Source organism: Belonocnema kinseyi, chromosome 6 (genome assembly GCF_010883055.1).
Source record: "Belonocnema kinseyi isolate 2016_QV_RU_SX_M_011 chromosome 6, B_treatae_v1, whole genome shotgun sequence".
NCBI lineage: Eukaryota > Metazoa > Arthropoda > Insecta > Hymenoptera > Cynipidae > Belonocnema > Belonocnema kinseyi.
The window spans coordinates 19,762,470-19,783,805 of NC_046662.1; the positions used below are offsets into that span (position 1 = coordinate 19,762,470).

Here is a 21,336-nt window from a genome sequence, read left to right on the forward strand (position 1 = left end):
TTTCCTTTTGTCAAATCAATGTTCCAGAATATTCTGGAAGAGACAATGTTCTGGATTATATAATTTTGAATATTGCATTGAATAATAAAATAGTGCTATAAATACAATACAAGAATCTGTAATACTCTGGAATTTCATAAAATAATTTAGCACATATTTTCAAAATATTTTCATGATACAAAAAATATATGCAACTACATTTTTTGTTATTCAGATAAAATTTTTTTAGTACAACAATACGTGCGTTGAGTCAACAAATCTAGGCTTTCGTTTTGCTTACTGTCCCATGTACGAATTGACCGTCGGCCCACCGTCAGGTCGACCTTACAATACTGAAAATAATAAAAAAATAATATTATAAATGCAAAACAAGAATTTAACAGAAAAAAATGTTTGCAACCCAATTCTTTTGTTAATCACATCCCAAGAAAGTAATTTTCTATTCGTTTTTTAAAATGTTACCGGCTTAGAGGACTCTATTAAACAAAAGCTTTTCCATTCAGAGTGCATCTTCTGTCATAAAAAAAAAACATATTTTTATTTTCCGGACTAATTTTGTCTGTGTTGACAAAAAATTTGAGTTTTATTAAGTCAATGTTATGGAATGTTCTGGATCAGAACATTTTACAATATTGAATATAATAATAAAATGATAGTATAAATACAAAACCAGAATCTTTAATACTTTTGACATAAAAATATGTTTACAACCCGATTTTGTTGTTATACACATCCCAAAAAAGTAATTTTCTTTCCATTCTTGTAAATTATTTCATTTTACAGGACTTCACCGAAAAAGAGCTTTTCCATTCAGAGTACATCGTCGGTATTAAAAAAAAAGATTTTTATTCTTTTGATTAATTTTCGTTATCTCGACAAAAAATTTTACTTTCATTAAGTTAACATTCTACAATTTTCTGGAATAGAATATTCAGACGATTTTATCAAACAAAAGGATTTTTCATTCAGAGTGCATCGTCTGTCCCTTTATTCAGCACACTATAAATCCGTCTGAAACTTTTTGGACAAGATCAGTACACAGAAGTTCTTTACAGCTGAATTTCCTTTGACCGTTTCGGCTCTTGGCGTCACAGAGGACTTATGAAGAAAAGAGAAGCTGCGTACATGAGAGAAAAAACTCGAGAAGAAATTGAGATGCAAAGATAGGATCGTGGTTCGATTGGGGGAGGGGGTACATGGGACCTTAAGTTGGGAATGTAGGCGTCTCTCGGACAGTATAGGGTGGGGGTTAATTGTAGAATTAACCTTAATTATCGGACCCTCCGTGCTTCTTCGTTCTTCCTCTTACGATCCATCCTACCTATAGGCCACTATTCATTACCATTTTACTCCCTGGCAGTTAGTTATGCGATATTGCTCGACTCACTCTGGCCTTGATACAGTTTTTCTAGCACAAGTTACATGGCTATTCTGTAATTTCCTTTCGTGACTTTCAATCAATATTTCTAGTTTCGTGAAAACAAACGATTTTTGTATTTTAAGGGAATGTGGTAATCGCTCATATCACCTAATCAAGGTTTGCTACTCCCCAGGAAAAACTAGAAAACCTGGATGTTCATGATTTTCGGTTTTTTGGTACTTACTTAAACTTGAAAAAACGCATTAATTTAATATTAGTGAAAAATGAATGCCTTCAGCCCCTGTCGGGAGTCGAACCCGAGCCTATGTTCCAATTACCGGTTGAGTGCTCTTATTACACAAGCTACAGGGACAGCCAGAGCCCAGGATTTTCTAAGATGCCCATTTTATTTAAACTCAGACAGCAAGTTTTCATCCTTGAGGAGGTTTTTTCAAAACGAAGTATTTTTTAAATAAATTTTCAAAGGTTTTTAAACTTCGGTTGATTATATTAGGATTTTCTACTAAGTTACATTTTATCAAGTTCAGGGAATATAATTTTTAAAGTGATTTTATAGTACTGGACTTGTACTTATTTAAAATGAACTTCTTTTCATTATTGAAGAATTAATTTTTTTACCGAAAATTCATATTTTCATTTTATGAAAATTAATCTTTCTCCAATAAGGGTTCAAATATTTTTTTGATAGTTTATTCGGTATTTGGTTGATTTGGTTAAAATTCATTATTTTTGTTGAACAATAAACTGTTTTGTTTAAAAATTTGACTGTTTGGTTGAAAATTAACGTTTTTGTTCAAAAATAATATTCACGTATTTCAAAAATTAATCTGATTTGGTTGAGGATTAACTGTTTTTAGTTTAATACTAAATCTTTTTTGGTTGAAAGGCCAATTATAAGATTTTTCGTTCAGATTTTATCTTTTACAATTGAAAATACAACTACTTGGTTGAGAGTTGAACTACTTTGTTTAAATTATTTTTTGAAGATTCATAATTTTAGTTCCAAATTCATCTCATTGATTGAAAATTCATCTTTTTGAAACAAAATTAATCTTTTTTATTCAAAATTAACTTATTTATGTCACAATCAAACTTTCAGATTACAAATTAAACTGCATTGTATAAAATTGGTCTTTTTGGTTATAAACCTTAGAAAATAAGTAAAATATTGAACAATTTGGTTGAAAATTAACTTTCTTGATGAAAATCCATATTTTCGTTTTATGAAAATTAATCTTTGTTAATTAAGAATTTAACTATTACAGTTCAAAATTCAAGCACTTGGTTTAAAGTTAAAATACATTTTTGAAAATTGATGTATTTTTCGGTGAAGATTCATAATTTTATTTGAAAATGAATCTTTTTCCTACAAAATTAAGCTTCTTAGATGAAAATTTTCTTTATAATTTTGATTAAATTTATTGTTTATCACTACTTTCGTAAAATAATCTCCTTATTTCCTTTGTTTCTAGAGTATTAAAAAAAATATTTCAGAAATTTCTGTATCTTTTCTAGAATAATGTTTATTGTCCGGAATATTCTAATTTTTTTGCAATTGTAGGATATTTTTTGAATATTTCGGTAGGTACGTTTTAACATTTTATAGAATGTTCCGAATTAGTATAGATTGTTCGGGTACATTTGAGAAACTTTATAAAATACACTACATTTTTTTAAATCATTTCAGTTTTTCAATATTATTTTTACATGGTCCAAAATGTTCTAAAAAAATCTAGAATTTTATCAATTCTTTTGAAATAATCTAAAAATTAACAGACTTTTTGAAGATGCTTGCCGAGCTGTTTTAGAATTTTATGTATTTTTCTAGAATATTTCAAAATGTTTTAGAATGTTCTGGTAAGTTATTTTTAAGTACATAAAACTCGCGTTCAGTCACCCGTTCTCAGCCTTCCTAGAACTCCTAGCTCCCTCAGTTTCTCAGGGGAGCAGACCGAGAGCGGTTGCGAGATTATATATATATATATATTACGTTTCGATCCCCCCGAAACCAGTTCAAGGTTATATGAAGGCAAACCCCCGACACTTGCCTGAAAGCGAGAGTTTGGTGTATGGCAGAAATATACGTACTTCAGTTTTGAAAGTATAAAAAATTACTTAATTTCTATCATTCAAGTAGCAGAATCTAATAAAATCTAATGTAATCTGATCTATTAAAAAAGCACCATCTTTTTAAAACCTCTATATTTTTTTATCTAATTTAGATGTTCCGATTTAATTTTCGATTAGTTTAAAGATATAAAATGTCGATTTTAACATAAAATTCTTATTATAAGGAAGACATTCTGTGGTTTTTATGTGAACAAAATCATTTTTGTGAACAGGAGAACTCTTTTTTTTTTAAATCGAATTTTTTTCTGTAACAGGGAAAGGATAAAGAAATTGTTATATTAATTTTAAAGGATAAATAAGGATTCGACAAAAAATACCTTAAACTCTTCTGTGATAAAATTATATATTTATTAAGGAAAATTCTTCCAGCCATAAAAAAAGTTTGAACTTGCATATAACTGACATGATGCTTTTCTCTTATCTTCGAAAAATGTTCTTTTAATGTTTTTAAAATTCAACGTGAATATTATGATTTTTATTGAATTCCATTATTGTGTATGATATTAATTACTAATAATATATTATTTAATAATAAACAAACAATCTGGAATGATTTTCAAAAACATCGCAGTCACTCTTTATTATTTGTTCGTTTCCATATTTATACACATATTAAGCATACGACAATATCAAGGGTACTTAACTCTAGTTATAATATTGTATCATCGAGAATTTGTACAATAAATAAAGACTCTAAAGCGATTTAAACACAACGACACGTAGCTCTTTACTATTCAATAGTATCGAGTATTATTGGTTAATAGAATGTTTCTTTCGCATTTATAAAGTCTCGATTTCGTTTGGCTGTGTGTTTCTTTTCGATGGATGTATTTTTTTCTACAATGCACATTGACCGGAATTATTATTGCAAAAACTAAAAATTGCAGAATTAGAACTCATCCTTTTCTGCAACAAGAATAGTTCAATCTATTAATTCTGCAATTATTAATATTTACATAAGTAGATGATTTGTAGGAAATTCGGTTCCTATTGTGAATCGAAATAATATCAGTCCAGTAAGTGCTGCAATTAAAAAACGCTGCTTTCTACCTATAATTAGACTTAGTGTTATTATCATTCGTATCATCATTTTGTCTAGAGCTCTGGACCTTCAAAGTTGCAACGTTTAGGGTCGTTCACACTAGACCGTAAATAAATTTTATATTTCAACTTCACTCAACAATTATGAAAATATAGGGGAGAACGATCTTCACTTATTGTTGTCTTTGTTTTATCAATTGTTAAACAATTATTGTATAAATATTTTATAACCATCATAAAATATTATTCATATTTAACAGATCGGTAACTTTTCTAACAAAAAATAAAACAATTCATAGATGTGAGGTATATTAAAAAAAAAGTTTAATATCGGCACGTTTTAATGCTTCCAATTCTTAACCTGATAGATTTGAATAGGTCAATTAATTTTTATTTTTTGCAACAAGATCGAATCGTAAACGTTCATTATTGTCCGTTGAAATGAGCTGATTGCCTCGAGATGGTAAAAATATGAACGAGGAAGAAAATGGAAAATGTGAAGCAATCAACATGTAAATACGAAGTGCAAATACGAACCCCGAGGGCAAATTAATTTTTGACGTTACTCATGCTGTTTACGAAAGAGGAGTGACAATTATTAATGAGTGGAGTAATTTTTCCGACTACGAACGAAGCTGTGAACGTTTTTCATTGGGAAACATTTTATCACAAATATTGTGCTTTTGGGTCCGTAATTAACTCAATTGTATGCAAATGAAACTTGATTGTTTCATGCAAATTACACCCGAGTTCGAAGTGAATAATTGATTTAAATATTTTATATTAAATTAATTTCAATTTGTTTATCGAAGTTGAATTATTTATAAATGAAAAAAATATATTAGTATACTTCTACCATTTCTTGAGCAGGGTAATCGAATCAATCGAGGAAAAACATTCCTGGTTATTTCCTGGTTTTTTCCCAGTTTAAATTTAAACTCTTAAAATTAAAAATTTGTTTCATTCAAAATATTTTTCATTAAACTGCAAAATAGCACTCAATAGGCAGAACACTTTTCCATTTTTTTCCAGATACATCATTGTTTTTAAAAATAATTTCTTATCTAATTCCTAACACTCAAAACATACTTTATTTTTAAAAAATCATTACTTAATCTATATTTACAGTGATTGAATAGATACTGCTTTAAAAAATTTGTGAAATTCCCAATCAAAAATAAATTCACTCTTATTTCTCGGTATTTGCCTGTGTCACAAAGTTCCCGGTTTTCCCGATACAGTAGCCGGTCCTTTTTATAGTTTTATGGAGAACTTCCACCCAAGAAAAAATTGAAAAAAAATATACAAGTGATTTGCCTTGTTTAAGAGCGTTAAAAAAGAATTAAATTTGACATAATACTGCGAATTGGGAACAAGAAAAATTCAATTTTAGTGTCATATTAATCGACGAATGGACAATAACGAGTGTTTTAGAATTGGAACATTCGCACGTCTTGTCGCTAACAGCTTTACCATTGACCTCTATTAGAACTGACCCCGGGCTCCCCTATATGTACCATCAGCATATTTCTATATTATATATTTTTTATTATAAGGTACAGGAGAAAATTTTACCTTCGAAAAAGAGGGACCTTCTACGCACGGCCACTTAATAGTTAATATAAGTCTTAAAAGTAAATTTTTTGTACAAGAGATGGTTGTAAATAAGAACACTTAATTATGGCCAAGGCCTCCGGAGTAAAATCTTAAAATTACACTCAAGTCCCGTTATAAGACCGGTTTAGGGCATGTATTGATCCTAAATTGGGGGAATGCGAACGTAAACTGGCAAGGCCTCCTGGATCATTTCTATTGGATTTGGACGCAGGGCGCAACCCGATGCAACTAACGCGCTAACAGTGCGGCTTTCTGCCTGCTTGTCTCATTAGACTGAGCATATCCACTCTTTCAGCCCCGCAGCTCCTCTGATTCTGAAACTGTGGACCCCATCAATTCTAGGAATATCGTAAACCGGGGGTCCTTATAACGGGAGTTTCGTGTATTACAAATTGGAGACCGCGAGATATCGCTATTCAACGATATAGGCGGGTTTCACTCGACTAGGCTCGCTTTGTTAACAAAATTTATTTATAAATTTTTGACAGTTTTATACTTTTGGATAGAGAAAGCAAGTTTAATTATTTATTTTAAATTTCGGGAAATTCAGTTATTCAGTTAACCAACTAATTTAGATTTCAAAATTCAAAATTGTGTTTGAATTTATACTAATCTCAGTAATAGATCATTACAAAACTTGTAATATGCTAAAGTAATAATAATATTTTATTTCAGCCATTCTGGAGAAAACTTTCTTTTAAACAAGGCATGAAGGTTACAAGGACTGTGATTGGAACGTTTTTCGACAGCCGATTAGATCAGGCGGCAGAGATTCGGGTTTATAAGCGGAAAGCCAAAATATGCATGTACTAACGCAAAGTATATAATTGATCAATAAATTGTAAAAGTATGATTCAGTTTTACATCATGCAAATCGTATAATATAATTTTATCCTAATCCTGTCTTTCACTTCTTAATTATTTACATGAAAATTATATACTTCTCCTTATCCAATTTTTTATTAAAAAAAGACGAATCATTACTTTTACAATATTATTCTAATAATAATACAACATTTTATTTATATTCTATTTTTATATAATTTTATGACAGCAGAAAAATTGCGAAAAATTAAATTCATGAAACTGTAAGATTCCCGAAAAAAAGTTGAAATCAAAAATTTCTCGAAATACAAATATCCCTAATTACAAAATCCGAGAGAAATAAAATTGCCGAAAAGTTTTTAATATTAACTAATTTGAACATTTTCGAGCAATAATGTTCGCAACAGAAAATTACTAGTGCCGGGAATTTAATGCCTAAAATTATATAAATCGGGAATTTTCAGTAGGTAATAAATTTATTATTCGAGAATTTTCCGAAATAGGTATTTTATATTTCAGCAATTTTATCATTTCCAAAATTTCATATTACGAGTATTTTCTTTTTCGGGATTTTGCAGTCGCCTTCTATTATGGGAATTCACTGCCAAATTTTAATGATTGGTTTAACGAAATATTGTAACAATAGTTAAAAAAAACATCAAACATTTTAGGTAAAATGATTCAGACTTGAATATTTAATTATTGTATTTTTAATGATCAAGTGATAGATATTTATTAACAAAAAAAATTATCTAAGTTTTTTAAATACGGGAATTTGCTACTTTCGGAAATATTATAGTGTCTAATATTTTGTAATTCGGAAATTTTCTGTCCGTCATTTTATTTTTCGGGAAATGTAAAATTCCGTATCATTGTTAAGTGTCGGAAATGATAGTATTTGCGTATTTTCAAATGCACTAATTTTATAAACAGTTTAAGACATTTTATTATTCGGCAATTATAAAATTCAGAATTTTTATATTCTGGCAATTTTCAATGTTTATTATTTGCTTTTTCGGTATTTTACAGTCTCCCTCGAAACTATAAAATTTTCGAAAGAAAAAATATTTAAAACAGGAATTTCGCAAAGTATAAATATCTAGAATTGAAAAATTCACAAATTGTAATAAAATTCTCGAACAATTTATAATATTACTTCATTTGAAAATTTCCGAATTATATAATTTTCGACAAAAAATATCACAGTTATAATAAAATACCAACAAGAGAAAATTCTTGAATTAACTAAAATTGAAAAAAAAAGTTTTTAATAAATATTATTAATTTATCAAAAATATGATAATGATATATTCAAATAATAATGAAGAATACCCTTATTCATTTTATAAAAAACTTTTTGCATCAAAAGATTTCGTGATTGTGTTTTTGATAAACGTATATTAGATATTTATTAGAAAACCATTTTTTAATTTCGGTAATATAAATTTTCTGCTAATATTTCATTTTTCGAGAATATCACAACGCCAGTAATTTTATTTTTCACGATTTTTCACTTGTCCCCATTTTATTTTACTATTTCATTATATTTTAATATTTTAATTCCATTTCTATGATACTATTTTGATATATTTTACATTTATCTCATATGAAAACAATAAGAACCTACATATTGTCGTTCAACTGAATGAAGAAAAGTGTTTTCACTTTTCTTGATTCAATTGAGTGAAGGTAAGTCGTAAAGGTTGAAGCACCCAACTTTTAAAATAAAATAATGATTAAAAATGAATAATTTGACTTGTGATAAATACATTTAATAATGAATTTCAATTAAGAAGATTAGCAATAAATATCGGCAGGAGGTATCGAGCTCGGAGTTTCCGGTTACAAACTTGGACTGCTACAATCTGATCGAACTGTTTTAAAGTTTGGTAATGAATGAGGAGTATAAATCCTAACAAAATTTCAAAGTTTGCTGTTTCTCCTTGTAGATAAATGTCTAAACAAATTTCAAAATTACACTTTTACATATTAAATGAAAGTTCTCACAATTCAATTAAAAAGATCTTCTGAAGAAAATTTAATTTGCAATATCACAAAAGTATAAAATAAAAATGTCAGTAAGGAAAGACGTGCCTAACGCTTTGGGCCGTAGCTCACTGAAACTTACTTCACATTTCATTTCCAAGAAGGTGCAGTGAAATTTTCCGACATTTTCCAAATATTGGAACTTTTACAACGCAATGTAAAAGTGATCCTGATTAAGAGATTTTCTGATTATGAAACGAAAATATAGAGTAGGAGAAACCTCCCTACAGTGGATATCCATTAATTAAAAATTCTGATATATATCAAATAATTGATTTAATTTAATTAATAATTAAGATACTATAATTAAAAGGAATCTGTATATATAAATGTGACATAAATATATCATTACTGTAACACCTGCATTGAGATATCGTGTATTTCTAAAAAAAAGATTCTTCTTTCGATCTTTCTAACAGCTTAATGGAAAAGCACCCGACCGGTAATCGAACTAAATGAATTTCAAGATACTATACTTGTTCATAAATAAGAATTAATTATTTTTCTTTTATTTATGATTTTAATTAATTATCATGCACTGTAATTTGAGAAAATCTAGAGTATGGAGGTCTCCCCTGTTGCTTTTTTAATTCTTCACAACGCTTCGTTCGTTATATCGAACAACTTTCAAAGCCGATGTAAATTTAAACTTCAAGAATTCACAATAGCTTTTTGAGCTTAGTTTGACTTATCTATTAAAAATCAGGGCTGCTCAGTTATAATCCGCGAGATGAATCAAAAACGTTGGGTAGCTTCCAATACTGACTCTCATTTCCATAAAATTTTAAACAGACGGTCCTGATCAAATCTTGGCCAAGCCAACTGTTCGAGTAATCACGTTCGTTGCATCCTTTGCGAAATTCTAATCCCATTTGCACAATAAATTTATTTTCAGATATTATTTCATTTTTCATTTAGATTCACAGAGAGAATTAACAAATAATTTAGGTTCAGGACACACTAGTTAGTTTAAAGATCATTATTGAGTTTTCCTAAATAGGGTGACCGCTGGTCAGGAAAAACCTGCAAAACAGGGAAAAGTCAGGAATTTCGAAAAAATATCAAAATTGAGGGAATTTTTGCAAGAACTTCAGGTAACTGTCATCAATAATCAGTATAATCCAGAAAATCAGGATAATCAGGTCACTTTTTAAAATAAAATCATAAAGTGGCTTCTTTAAATGTAAAGTGACTATAGTGATTTTTCTTCAAACAAAATTAACCCATGTGTTGACCACTCTTGAATTTTTTAATATTCTTAGAAATTGTTAATACAATACAATAGTTTAAAGGGATTTCAAAGATTTTCGAGTATTTAAAAAAATTAGCAGGAATTTTAAATAGTTTAAAAAAGTTTCAAAGGATTTCAAAAGATTTAAAAGGATTTTAAACATGTTAGAGTATTTTTAAATTTTCCGAAGAATTTTCAAGGGATTACAGAATTTTCAAGAAATTTCCAAGGATTTCACGGGATTTTAAAGAACTTCCTAGAATTCCGTAAAGTATGGAACGATGCTACAGGACCTATAACGCTTTGTATTTTTTTAAATTCCAAGGAGTTTTATAAGATTTTCGAGAGACTTTAAGTGATTTTAAAAACTGTCAAGGTATTTTAATACATTTTTCAGGATTCCAGGAAATATCAGATTGAATGCAATTGCATCGAATTTGATCATATTTTAATGTATTTGAAAGAATTTCTTCAAAAGAATTAGGACATTTCAAAATATCCTGAGTAATTTCCAATTTGTTTTCCATTATTCGAAGGGATTTTAAAGGAGTCTGAAGATCTTATGGTATTAATAAAAAAATTTAATGGATTTTTAAGAACTTTAAAAAATTAAAAGTAATTTTGAAAGATTTTTAAGGATTGGAAATGTATTATGGAAATTTTAATAGATTTCAATAATTTAAGGTACAGTGAAACGCGGGGTTTGTGTAGGCCAGTCAGACGTGAATAAAAAAAACCGTTTATAGCCTGAGTCGTACTATATCGGGCTTATTTTTACTAGAACCGCAAGCACCAAAATTTGAAATATTCCAGTTTATTTTAAATAGCAAAACGAATGTTCAATTGATTTCGGTATTCTCATGGATTTTCCAAATAACTTGACAAATTTAAGGATATTTTGAAAAGATTTCAAGGAATTTTATGAGATACAAAATGTTTTAAGATATTTCAGAGAATCTAGAACATTTTAGACAATTATAAAAGTTCCCAAGAAATTTCTAACTGACTTCAATGTTTTAGAGCATTTCAAAATATTTGAAATATTTTAGGGTGCTTTAAAAAATTTCAAGATATTTTCAAGAGATTTAAAAAGATTTAACGGATTCCAAAAAATGTATTTGTATTTGTGTTTATTTTTATTTATTAAAGAAAGTTCCTAGGGCTAAATAACTAAATAGATGCGAGAGCATTTGAGTTACTTCAAGGATTTTTCGAGGATTAAAAGGAATTTTCCAATGCCTTAAATAGTTTGAAGGGATTTCAAAGGATTAAAAGAACTTATTCACAAAAAGTTAGGGATTTTATACTGTTTTAAATATTAAGAGGTTTTCAATTTTATTTTTCAATTTACCTTAATTAATTTGGAGTTCACCCTGAATTCTTATTAATTTAGCCTGAATTATTCTAAATTCTGTTAAATTCTCTTTAATTTTTGTAATATGCTTGAATTCTACTGCATTTACTTAAGTTAATGGATTATAAATTTTTTAGGTTCTTCTTTGATCCAATTTGGAAGATTTAAATGATTTTATGGGATTTTACGTTCTCAAGGTATTTTAATACATTTTTTAGGATTTCAGAAAATGCCATCCGATTTAGCGCAATTTCACTTCATTTTCAGCATTCAAAGCTTTAATTTTTTAAAAGCTATTTTAAATATTTCAAAGGATTTGAAATAATTTAGGGCATTTTGAAACATTCCAAAGAATTTTAAAGAGCTTAAGAAAATTTCAAAGAAATTAGAGATTTCATGATGTTTTTAAAAATTAAAATGAATGATTGTAAATTTATCAGGGAATTTTTAATAGCTTTCAATTATTCAGAGTGATCCGAAAGGATGATAAAGATTTTAGGGTATTTTTAAAGATTCTATTGAATTTTCAATTTAAAAGATTCCAAGACATTCCGAGCACTTAAAAAAGATTTAAGGGATTTCGCAAAATTTCCAAGGATATGAAACGTTTTATGACATTTTAAAAGATTCTCAGGAATTTGTAAGTAATTAATAATTTGTTAAAACTTCGAGGAATTCCATATGATTACAAAGGTTTTTAAGCATTTCAAGGATTTGAAGGGGGAATTTGAAAAGATTTTCAAATATATTTCGCAATTCAATTGAATTATTGTGAAGTTCTGCCTTAATTCTTATTAATCCCTCCTTCATTATTTCCAACTGTTTGGGATTCCCTTGAATTTTTGTAATTCACTTGAATTCTTCTAAATTCACCCGAATAAATAGATTTTAAAAAATGTCGAATTTTTTTCATGTCCCTTGAATTCCTCTATATTCGCTCCCATTTTACTGAAATCACAGCAATTTTTAGGTATTTTTCAAATTTCTTTGAATGCTTTTGAATTTAACATTAACTTTTTTGAAATCTTATGAACTGAATTCTTTTAAATTCTTTTTAGTTCAGTTTTGGTCACTTTTTTACTTTTCAAAAGAAAATTAGACTTAAGCAGCTCTAAAAATAATAAACAATAAAATTATCAATTTGAATAAAAAATGTTTCTATTCCAATTATAAAATAATTTACAATGAAAATGTTACAATATTAAACAGTTCCTCTTTAAATGATACTGGCCACGGATGATAAAAAATAAGTCAAGAAAAAGTCAGGGAATTTATAAAATAAATTGTTTTTACCATCCTGTTTGACAGCAAATTTTTTGGAAATTATGTATCCTAAATCTAACAGATCATTTTTGAACGTTGGTGCTCAATTCTGGATTTATGTCGGTGAGACAGTCTTTATTTATTTATAATGTCGTCAACGTATAAAAAGATGAAAAGTATGTAAAAAATTGTTTCATAAAAGTGAAGAAAGTTTTTTTCTAGATTCATAGAATCATCGGATTATAACCTTGGTGACCGTAAACGGAAGCGTCGTCTAATGAACTCGTGCCTAAATTTTAAATTGTGCCCGATTGATGACTCAAATGTTAGCAAGGAAATTCTTCTGGCTGAGAAAATAAGCAACGAAATTCAAACATTGTTCTGCAATTTAATCACATTCATATTGAATGGAATTTTAATTTTTGATGGAAGAAAATAAAGAGCATTCGATTTGCGAAATCTTAATTCGAGATCACGCATCTGTTTTCTTATTATAATAGAAATAAATAAATAAATAGGAGGAGATTGAAAATTTGGGGCCTTTAGATGTGCGAGGGCCTAGAGCCATTAACTAAATTGGTCAATTAGCTAAACTATTCAATCAACTTTTGATTCGTTTTGTGAAAGAATTGGTAGATAAAAAAATCATATTCTCTACTTAACTATTTTTGGCTTTTGGGTTTTCATAAGTTTTGTTTAAATTTTAAAATAAACTATAGATAATATAAGGTGCTTATATTAGAAAGAGGAATACATGTTTATAGAACAATTATAATTATAATTTAAAATCTATCAATCTTCTTCAAAATTCTATAGCGACTCGTTTTAATTTTACATTGGCAGATTTTCTAAATGAATATGTTAATTAATAGAAATTGAAACACAATTTCAGACATGAAACAGATGTTTAAAAAATATTTTTACGCGGCCTTTCTTAGATTTACAAATATCATGACTAGAGTTTTAAAAAGACAATGTTATTTCGAGAATATTTGCGATTATTTTTTCTTTTGAGAATTTAGGAGAATTTTAATTTGCTAGAATTTTATTTGAAATCAATGAAAGGAAAGTTCATTTGGTAAAATTAATTTGAATTGCTTGAATTCAATTTGAATGAATTTAAGCCGACTTTCGTGGACTTAAACTTTTAATTTTCATGATCATATATCTCATTATAATTGCTCAAGTTTAATTTGAATTTCTAAAATTTAATTCAATATTATATTATTATTTATTCTTAAGAAATTAAACCATCAAATTGAATTTACTGGAATTATATTCTAATTTCAATAATAAATTTGGAAAAATAAACTTCAATTTTCAGTTAAGACATCTTGAGCAGATCTCCCATCGCAGTAAATGTAGCATGGACTTAGACCTCGATTTAAGTTATATGTAAAAAAAATTCAAATGCCTCAACTAATTTCAAATTAAATACTACCTGAAAGAAGTCCTTATTATGACCAACGAAAATATTATCCAATCATAAAAATACTCGCAAATATTCTTGACATTATTCATGAAATTCAAATTCTCGTAAATTTTAGAACTCTAATCATGACCTATACAAACAGTATCAATCTAATCCGAAATGTCCAATCATGGGAAACCATATCGGACTCAAAAGGAATCCTCCCTACTAGCATATGTAACTTGACTATTCGCACACAGAAAGATCGACTTTCAACCTAAAATTCAGTTGGAATCCTGAAGTGAAGTAGTTATCGGATTCGATTTTGGATCCTCAGGATCCTCAGGATAAGGACAGAGACCTGGCAGACTGGGCTGCTCAAGAATGTGGTTTTGTGGCTCCGAACTCGGGACTAGTCTAGAAGCGATTTGTTGATCGATTCAAAGGTTGCCCTTGGTCTACAAGGAGCGCGTGGTTTGGAAATTAAGATAAGCATTATTGCCAGATTGAACCAGAATGGAGACCGGAAGTGGTGAGAATGCCAAGCAGGATCAACCAGCCAAGACTAAGGCTGCTTGCTTTTATGTTCGCTGCACCATGAGCGCATGATTCCTTGATTAGGGAGATGTAGAGGTTCCTTCGAGCCATTAGCTTGTGTACCCCGTTGATTTCACTTCTCTTTAAAATGTGTTCCCGTGATAACAGGAGAGAGTAGAGTAATCCGGGGTGCTGCTCGTTCGAGGATGAACAAAAGGTCAGGACCATGTGTGTCGCGACAGCCTTCATCACGAATGCTCGGCCGTAAAATTGAGCGTAGTGGATGTCTACGAGCGTACCTGAAAAAAAATAAAAAGACCGTTATAGAATTGTGTAGATATAGAAAATGGTTTAAAACATCACCAGTCAAAAGGAATGTATTCGCGACGTATTAACTATTTTTGAAAGGATGGTTTGACGATCGGAGGTGGTTTTCTGCAGTTTCTTCTCCCCTAACCAAATGTCAAGCCAAATGCGAGTCGTTTTAATATAGTCGGATGCAAGGGAATAATAGAGAAATTAAAAAAAATATAATTAGTGCTTAAGTACCATATTGAATGCAACAAGAAACGCTTTAAATTTTAAGTCCAAATATATAGTATTTTAAAGAAAATAATTGAGTTTTTAATTAAACAATAGAACATTTTATTCCAGGGGAAAGAATTTTTTATCCAGAGAGATAAAGTTGCAACAAAATAGTTTTATTTTAAAAATGTTACTTTTTAAAAAAATAAATAAATTTTCATCAAAAGAATTAAATTTAAAAAAGTAGTTTAATTTCCAACCTAAAAATGTGAATTTTAAAGCAAATGTTCTAATTTTCAAAAAAAAAAGATTAAATATTAACCGTTAACCATGAACAGTTACATTTTCAGCACAATAGATGAATTTCTTCAGACAAAGAAGACGAATTTTTTCTAAGATAGCTTAATTTTAATCAATAAATATTAATTTTCAACGTAAAATATAATAGTTCATATTTAAACCAAAAGAGACGAATTTTATATGAAATAGTTATATCCTTAACCAAACCATAATTTTCTTTAACCAAACAGTTGCCCTTTTAACCAAAAAAAATAACGTTGATATCAGAAGAGATGAATTTTCAGTCCAGAGAGACGAATGTTCTATCCAAAAAAGACGAACTTGCAACAAAAAAGTTGAATTTTCGAAAAACTATGGATTTTTAACAAAATGCATAATAGAATTTCCAATAAATAATTAAGTTCTTAACAAATAGTTGAATTTCCAACCAGAGTTAAATTTTCAACCAAATAGTCGAATTCTTAAACAAAAAGTATGCAATAAAATATGTTACATTTTCGACTAAATAGTTGAACTTTTAGGTCAAGAAGAAGAATTTTTCAGGAGATACTTTAATTATCAATAAAAATTAATTTTCAATGAAGAATATAGTATAATAGAATAGAAAAAATGTAACAGTTGACTTTTCAACCAAAAAATCTTTGGATTTAAAATAAAAATGTTGGGTGTAACCAAATGAGATAAATGAGCTACCGGATAGAAGAAGGGCACATAAACTTATTTCGCTGTGAGTGCATCTTTTTCCCCCTGTGAAAAAGTTGTAGCTTTTTTAGTTTTCAAATTAAAGCCAAACAACTTGATTTTTTGTAAAACTTAATTTTGATTCGTTTTTAACTTCAACTCATGCTCAGTCAGTCAGTTTAAAGAATTTTTAATAAATGTTTCAGGGACTGTAGATTAAAATGTTCTTCTACTGATAGAGTCAAATTAATTCAAAAATTTATTTTAAAAAAATGGTTGTACATTTTTTCCCGGTTTCTGGCGCTTATTGGACTTCTCTAACTTCCAGCGATTCGTTTATTGAGCGAATTTTAAGCAAACAAAAATTTAAGCGAAAAAATTGTTGACAACAGTACAAAGAAGTTTTCTGGAAAATTTTAGCCCTCTCCAATCGATATTCAAAAAGTTATTAACGTCTGAATTAATTTTGCTCTATCAATCGGAGGACATTTCAAACTATATTCCCTACAAATTTGATTTAAAATTCTTAAAACTGACAGACTGAACACGAGTTGAAGTGAAAAATGAATCAAAATTAATTTGTACAAAAAAGCAGATTTTTTGGCTTTGATTATAAAACTAAAAAAGTTACAAATTTTTGACTGAGGGAAAAAGGATGCGCAATAAAATTCTACATCTAGGTCTAGTCTATAAAAATTAAAAATTTTTCTGAAAGCCTTCAGGGGTCTTCCCTCTCCCAGCAAAATAAGTTTATGTGCCCTTTTCCGATCCGGCAGCTCAAATTTTGAACCAAATAGCTCAATCTTTAATCAGAAAATAATAACTTTTAAACAACAGTTACACTTTTAACGAAAAAAGATCAAGTTTTTTCCAAAAGGGATGAATTCTCAACCAGAAAAAATGTTTACATTCAAGAGAAAGAAAAATGTCAACAAAATAGCTGAACTATCAAGCTAAAAAGACAAAGCCTCTACCAAATAGTTTAATTTTTTTCCCGCGATTAGGAATTTTCTACCCAAAAGTTAATTTTTAGCCAAATAGTTGATTTTCAGTTAAAATAATAGGACTTCCTATCCAAAAAATACAAAGTTTTAACCAAAAAGATGCATTTTTAAGCCAAAAGGACGATTATTTTACAAAACAGTTAATTTCTTAACCGATAAAATAGATTTTCAATAAGAAAATCATCTGCCAACCAAAGAGTTTAATTTTAAACTTAGAAATAACAATTTTCAATAAATAATGGAATATCTGAATTAGCTGTTCGAAAAATTAAATTTCAAACAAAAAAAAAGAAGAAAAATTTAGAACAAACTATGTAAATATTATACCAAAATAGTTGAATTTTCAACTAAAATCGATCCATTTTTATTCAAAAGTGGAATAGTAAAACGTTCAGTTAAAAAAGTAAATTAAAAAAAGACAAATTGTCAGCTGAAAAAAAAAACAATTCCTTAACTGAAAATAATTCAATCTTCAATGAATTAGTATAATTTTTAACCAAAAAAGAATAATACTCAACCAATAACATAATCGTACACTTCTTAATTTTTATCTTTCAATTTATATTATATGATTGTACGAAGAATGTTACATAATAATCCATCAAGTGTTTTTATTTTATATTATTAACCAGTAATTTTTTTGGTATTCTTTTCCAATAGATTTTGTTAGACATTATGTTCCTTTTTTTTGTAAACGATACAAATTTCACTATTAATTCATTTGTATCTTTTGTTGTTTCCAGAAAAAATACCAACACTTGATTTTCTGAAAGAAATTTAAGTATCCATAACATCGTGGATTAATTTTCTAATTTCCTCTGAAAAACAACTGATTTACAGAATCTGAAATTTGAAACTGATTTTAAAATCTCAATTATGAGACTAGAGATCAGTTTATATTGACTTAAATTTCCTCCTTATTCCGATGGATTTTAATAGAATTATTAGCCATGAAATATAATTTCTAGAATTTTATGTTAATAGCGAATGGCTAAACCTGGAAAAGAGGAAATTATGACGAAATATCTGTAAAAATGGCCAGATTTTTTCTTCTAAACATATACACTATCGCAAATTAGTTATATTTTGTAAATTATTTATATTATAATATTTAATTATTATTTATTAATCTGAGGATAGAGTAGCTTAAATAGTAAGGAGCTTATGTTCAACATGACATTCTAGTGACCATACTATTGCAAGTTCGAATCCACGCACAGGAAAGCGAAATAAAAACAACGAATTTTCCTCCTTTCCTCGGATAATTTAATATTTTTCGAACATTTCTCTACTTACATTTAGTTCGAACCTCATTTCTGTGGCTTCTTTTCAATCGAATTAAAGAAATTATAATATTTTAAAAAATATTTTGGAACATAATTTCTTCGATTGAAAACAAATATTAGCCACTATTAAATAATACATCTAGCGAATAATTTAGTTATTAGAATATTTTTCAGAATTAAAAAATATTCTATTCTTAAAAGGTATGTGAAAAATTGTGCAAGTAGAAAGGGATTGCTTTAGCCAGGTACATTGTTATGAAACTAAACAAAATTTATAATTATTTCGGTCATTTGGCACTAGAATCGAAGTGAAACTTTTAGAACTTAAAAAAAATGTTTTAGTTGCTTTTCTAAATATCAGAGTGTACAGTGCACACTTGGGTGCTCCAAAATCATACCTATTGAAATTTTTTTTGGATTAGAGGGCATGCCACACCCCTATAGTGTGAGGTTGCCAGAAAAAAAATTCCTGAGCTAAATCGGTTAATATTAGACCTGTATATATTTAATAATAAGCTGCAAAAGTAACTAGTTAAAAAAAAACTAGAGCTTTATACCTCTTTTTGAGAAAAAGTTACAATTAAATGATAATAAATTGTTTAAACAAATACTAGATGCTTGAAACAAAGATCATTATTTGTGAACATGACCAATTGTCCAATTAAACATAAATAATCCACCGTTCAATTAGTAAGGGCAAAAAAAATTATTTAAACAAATACAAATTGTTGAAGCTCCACACGGGGGATGGGGGGCATCAAAATTTAAAGAAATTTAAAGGAAATGATTGACTAGAGACTCCACAACAAATTCTTAATATCTCCTGCAAGCTAAGTTTAAATCCAGAAACCTGAATCCCATTTTTCCGAAAACCAAAATTTCCCCATGTTAATCTTATGGGATTTTCAGGGCCTTTGCGGCACGTCTTAATATTAATCAGTTTGGCTCAAACTTAGAGGGAATTTTTTTCCGGCATCCTTACAAAATGGGGGGGGGGGGAGGTGACATGCCCTCTATTCGAAAGTCGATTTTTGGACCACCCTAATGCACAGTCTATTTCAAATAAGTCAAAACTTCACTAATTTTCTATTTGACTATTTTGCGACATTAAAACTTTTTTTTAACACATTGAACTACAAATAACTAATTTCAACATTTTAAATTTTGAAATTTTAATCGAATTATTAGATATTAAATATAATTACTAGGATTGTATTTAAATGGACCTGGAAAAGAGACTATTTGTACGAAATTTTGGTACAAATAAATGGATTTTTTAGTCACCCGTGTCGGGTCTTTTTGTTCACTAATTTCCGTGTGGATAATATTTAGGCTCTGGTCGGGAGCTAGTGGGGCTCTGGTCGGGTTATTCTTATGTTTGAGTTTTCGGCGAGGTTTTATCAAATGAGGTAATATCTAAAAAAGCGTAATGATTTTTTTATTCTAAAATACTAAGAATATATTCAACAATAATTTTACACCGTTTTTTGGAGAAAAGATTTATTAATGTTAAATTTATCTCAAATATACTTAATAAATAATTATTAAGTTAATAATTTTGTACGAAAATCAACTTTTTATAAAGACAACGATCAAAATCTTCAAAAAAAAGACGTAATCTTATTTTTTTGTAGTATTTTTTAGAAAATTGCTCATTTCTAGGAACATTTATAAATACCTTTGTATGGAATTTAAAGAAAACCCATACTGGAAAAAATACATATAGATGTAGGTGAAAAGTCTGCCGAAAGTCATAAGACTCTAAATTTGTACAGTTGTTTATTTTTTAATTTATCTAAAAGGTTTGCCATATGTAAATAAAGTCAAATCCTTCATGTAGTTGAAATTGGAAAGAGAAAAAGTTTTTGATTAGTCAGTGAAGAGCAGTATCCTAGTAGTGAACTATTAAGCACGGTACAGTTCAGATTTCGCCACCATCTTCATTTGAGTCTTGCGGTTCTGGACTTAGCTTTAAAGAAAATCCGCACTAATTTTGTGGAATTTTAGTTACATAAATTTATGACTTTTAAAGCGTAGGATACGTTCCTCATTAAATCTTGGGTAAATTTGATCACTTTTAAATATTTCAAAAAAGTTTATGGAGATTTCCGTATATAATAAGTATTTTGACAAACTTTTAAGGGATGTTCTACAAATTTTGGGGTGTTTGGTTAATATTTCACGCGGATGTATTATCATACGACCCCTACTAGTACCCGAACAGGCTCCGATTAAGATAAGTCGGGTCTGCTGATTAGCCCCCGACTTATCTACCGTGACGCTACTGGTCGGGGGCTAGTCAGATGACCCGACTAGCCCCCGACTTTAAGTGGGGTCTAAAGTAATTGAGCCCACTTTAATTCAATAAATTTCTAAGAATGCACTTTAATTTTGCTTCAATTCAATTAGAATTACAATATCATTTAGATTTGATTCATGAGTTAATTTCATACCATTCAATATACAATCATTTAATGTTTTACTTAAATAAAAATAGAATTTACTTGACTCCAATATTAATTTACTAAAATATGGTTTACATGGCTTAGAATCGATATTTAGACCCACGATAGGGACAGAAAGCTTACATGACTTTAGTAATGACAACGGGACTAGACTAATTAGCTTCGCTACGTCAAAAAATCTCCTTATTAAAAGCACCTATTTCAAACACAGAAATATCCATAAGATGACGTGGAAACAT

The 21,336-nt window shown here is 28.7% G+C and overlaps 1 protein-coding gene across 1 annotated transcript in view; it reads right to left on the reverse strand.

Moving 5' to 3' along the window:
- Nucleotides 1-14,199: 14,199 nt before the first annotated feature.
- The window catches only part of LOC117174807, a 167,005-nt gene continuing 159,868 nt past the window's right edge, over nucleotides 14,200-21,336 (reverse strand). The window contains exon 4 of the mRNA XM_033364185.1: nucleotides 14,200-15,135. Coding sequence (XP_033220076.1) covers nucleotides 14,795-15,135 — 341 coding nt within the window. The 3' untranslated portion in view covers nucleotides 14,200-14,794. The remainder of the gene's footprint in view (nucleotides 15,136-21,336) is intronic.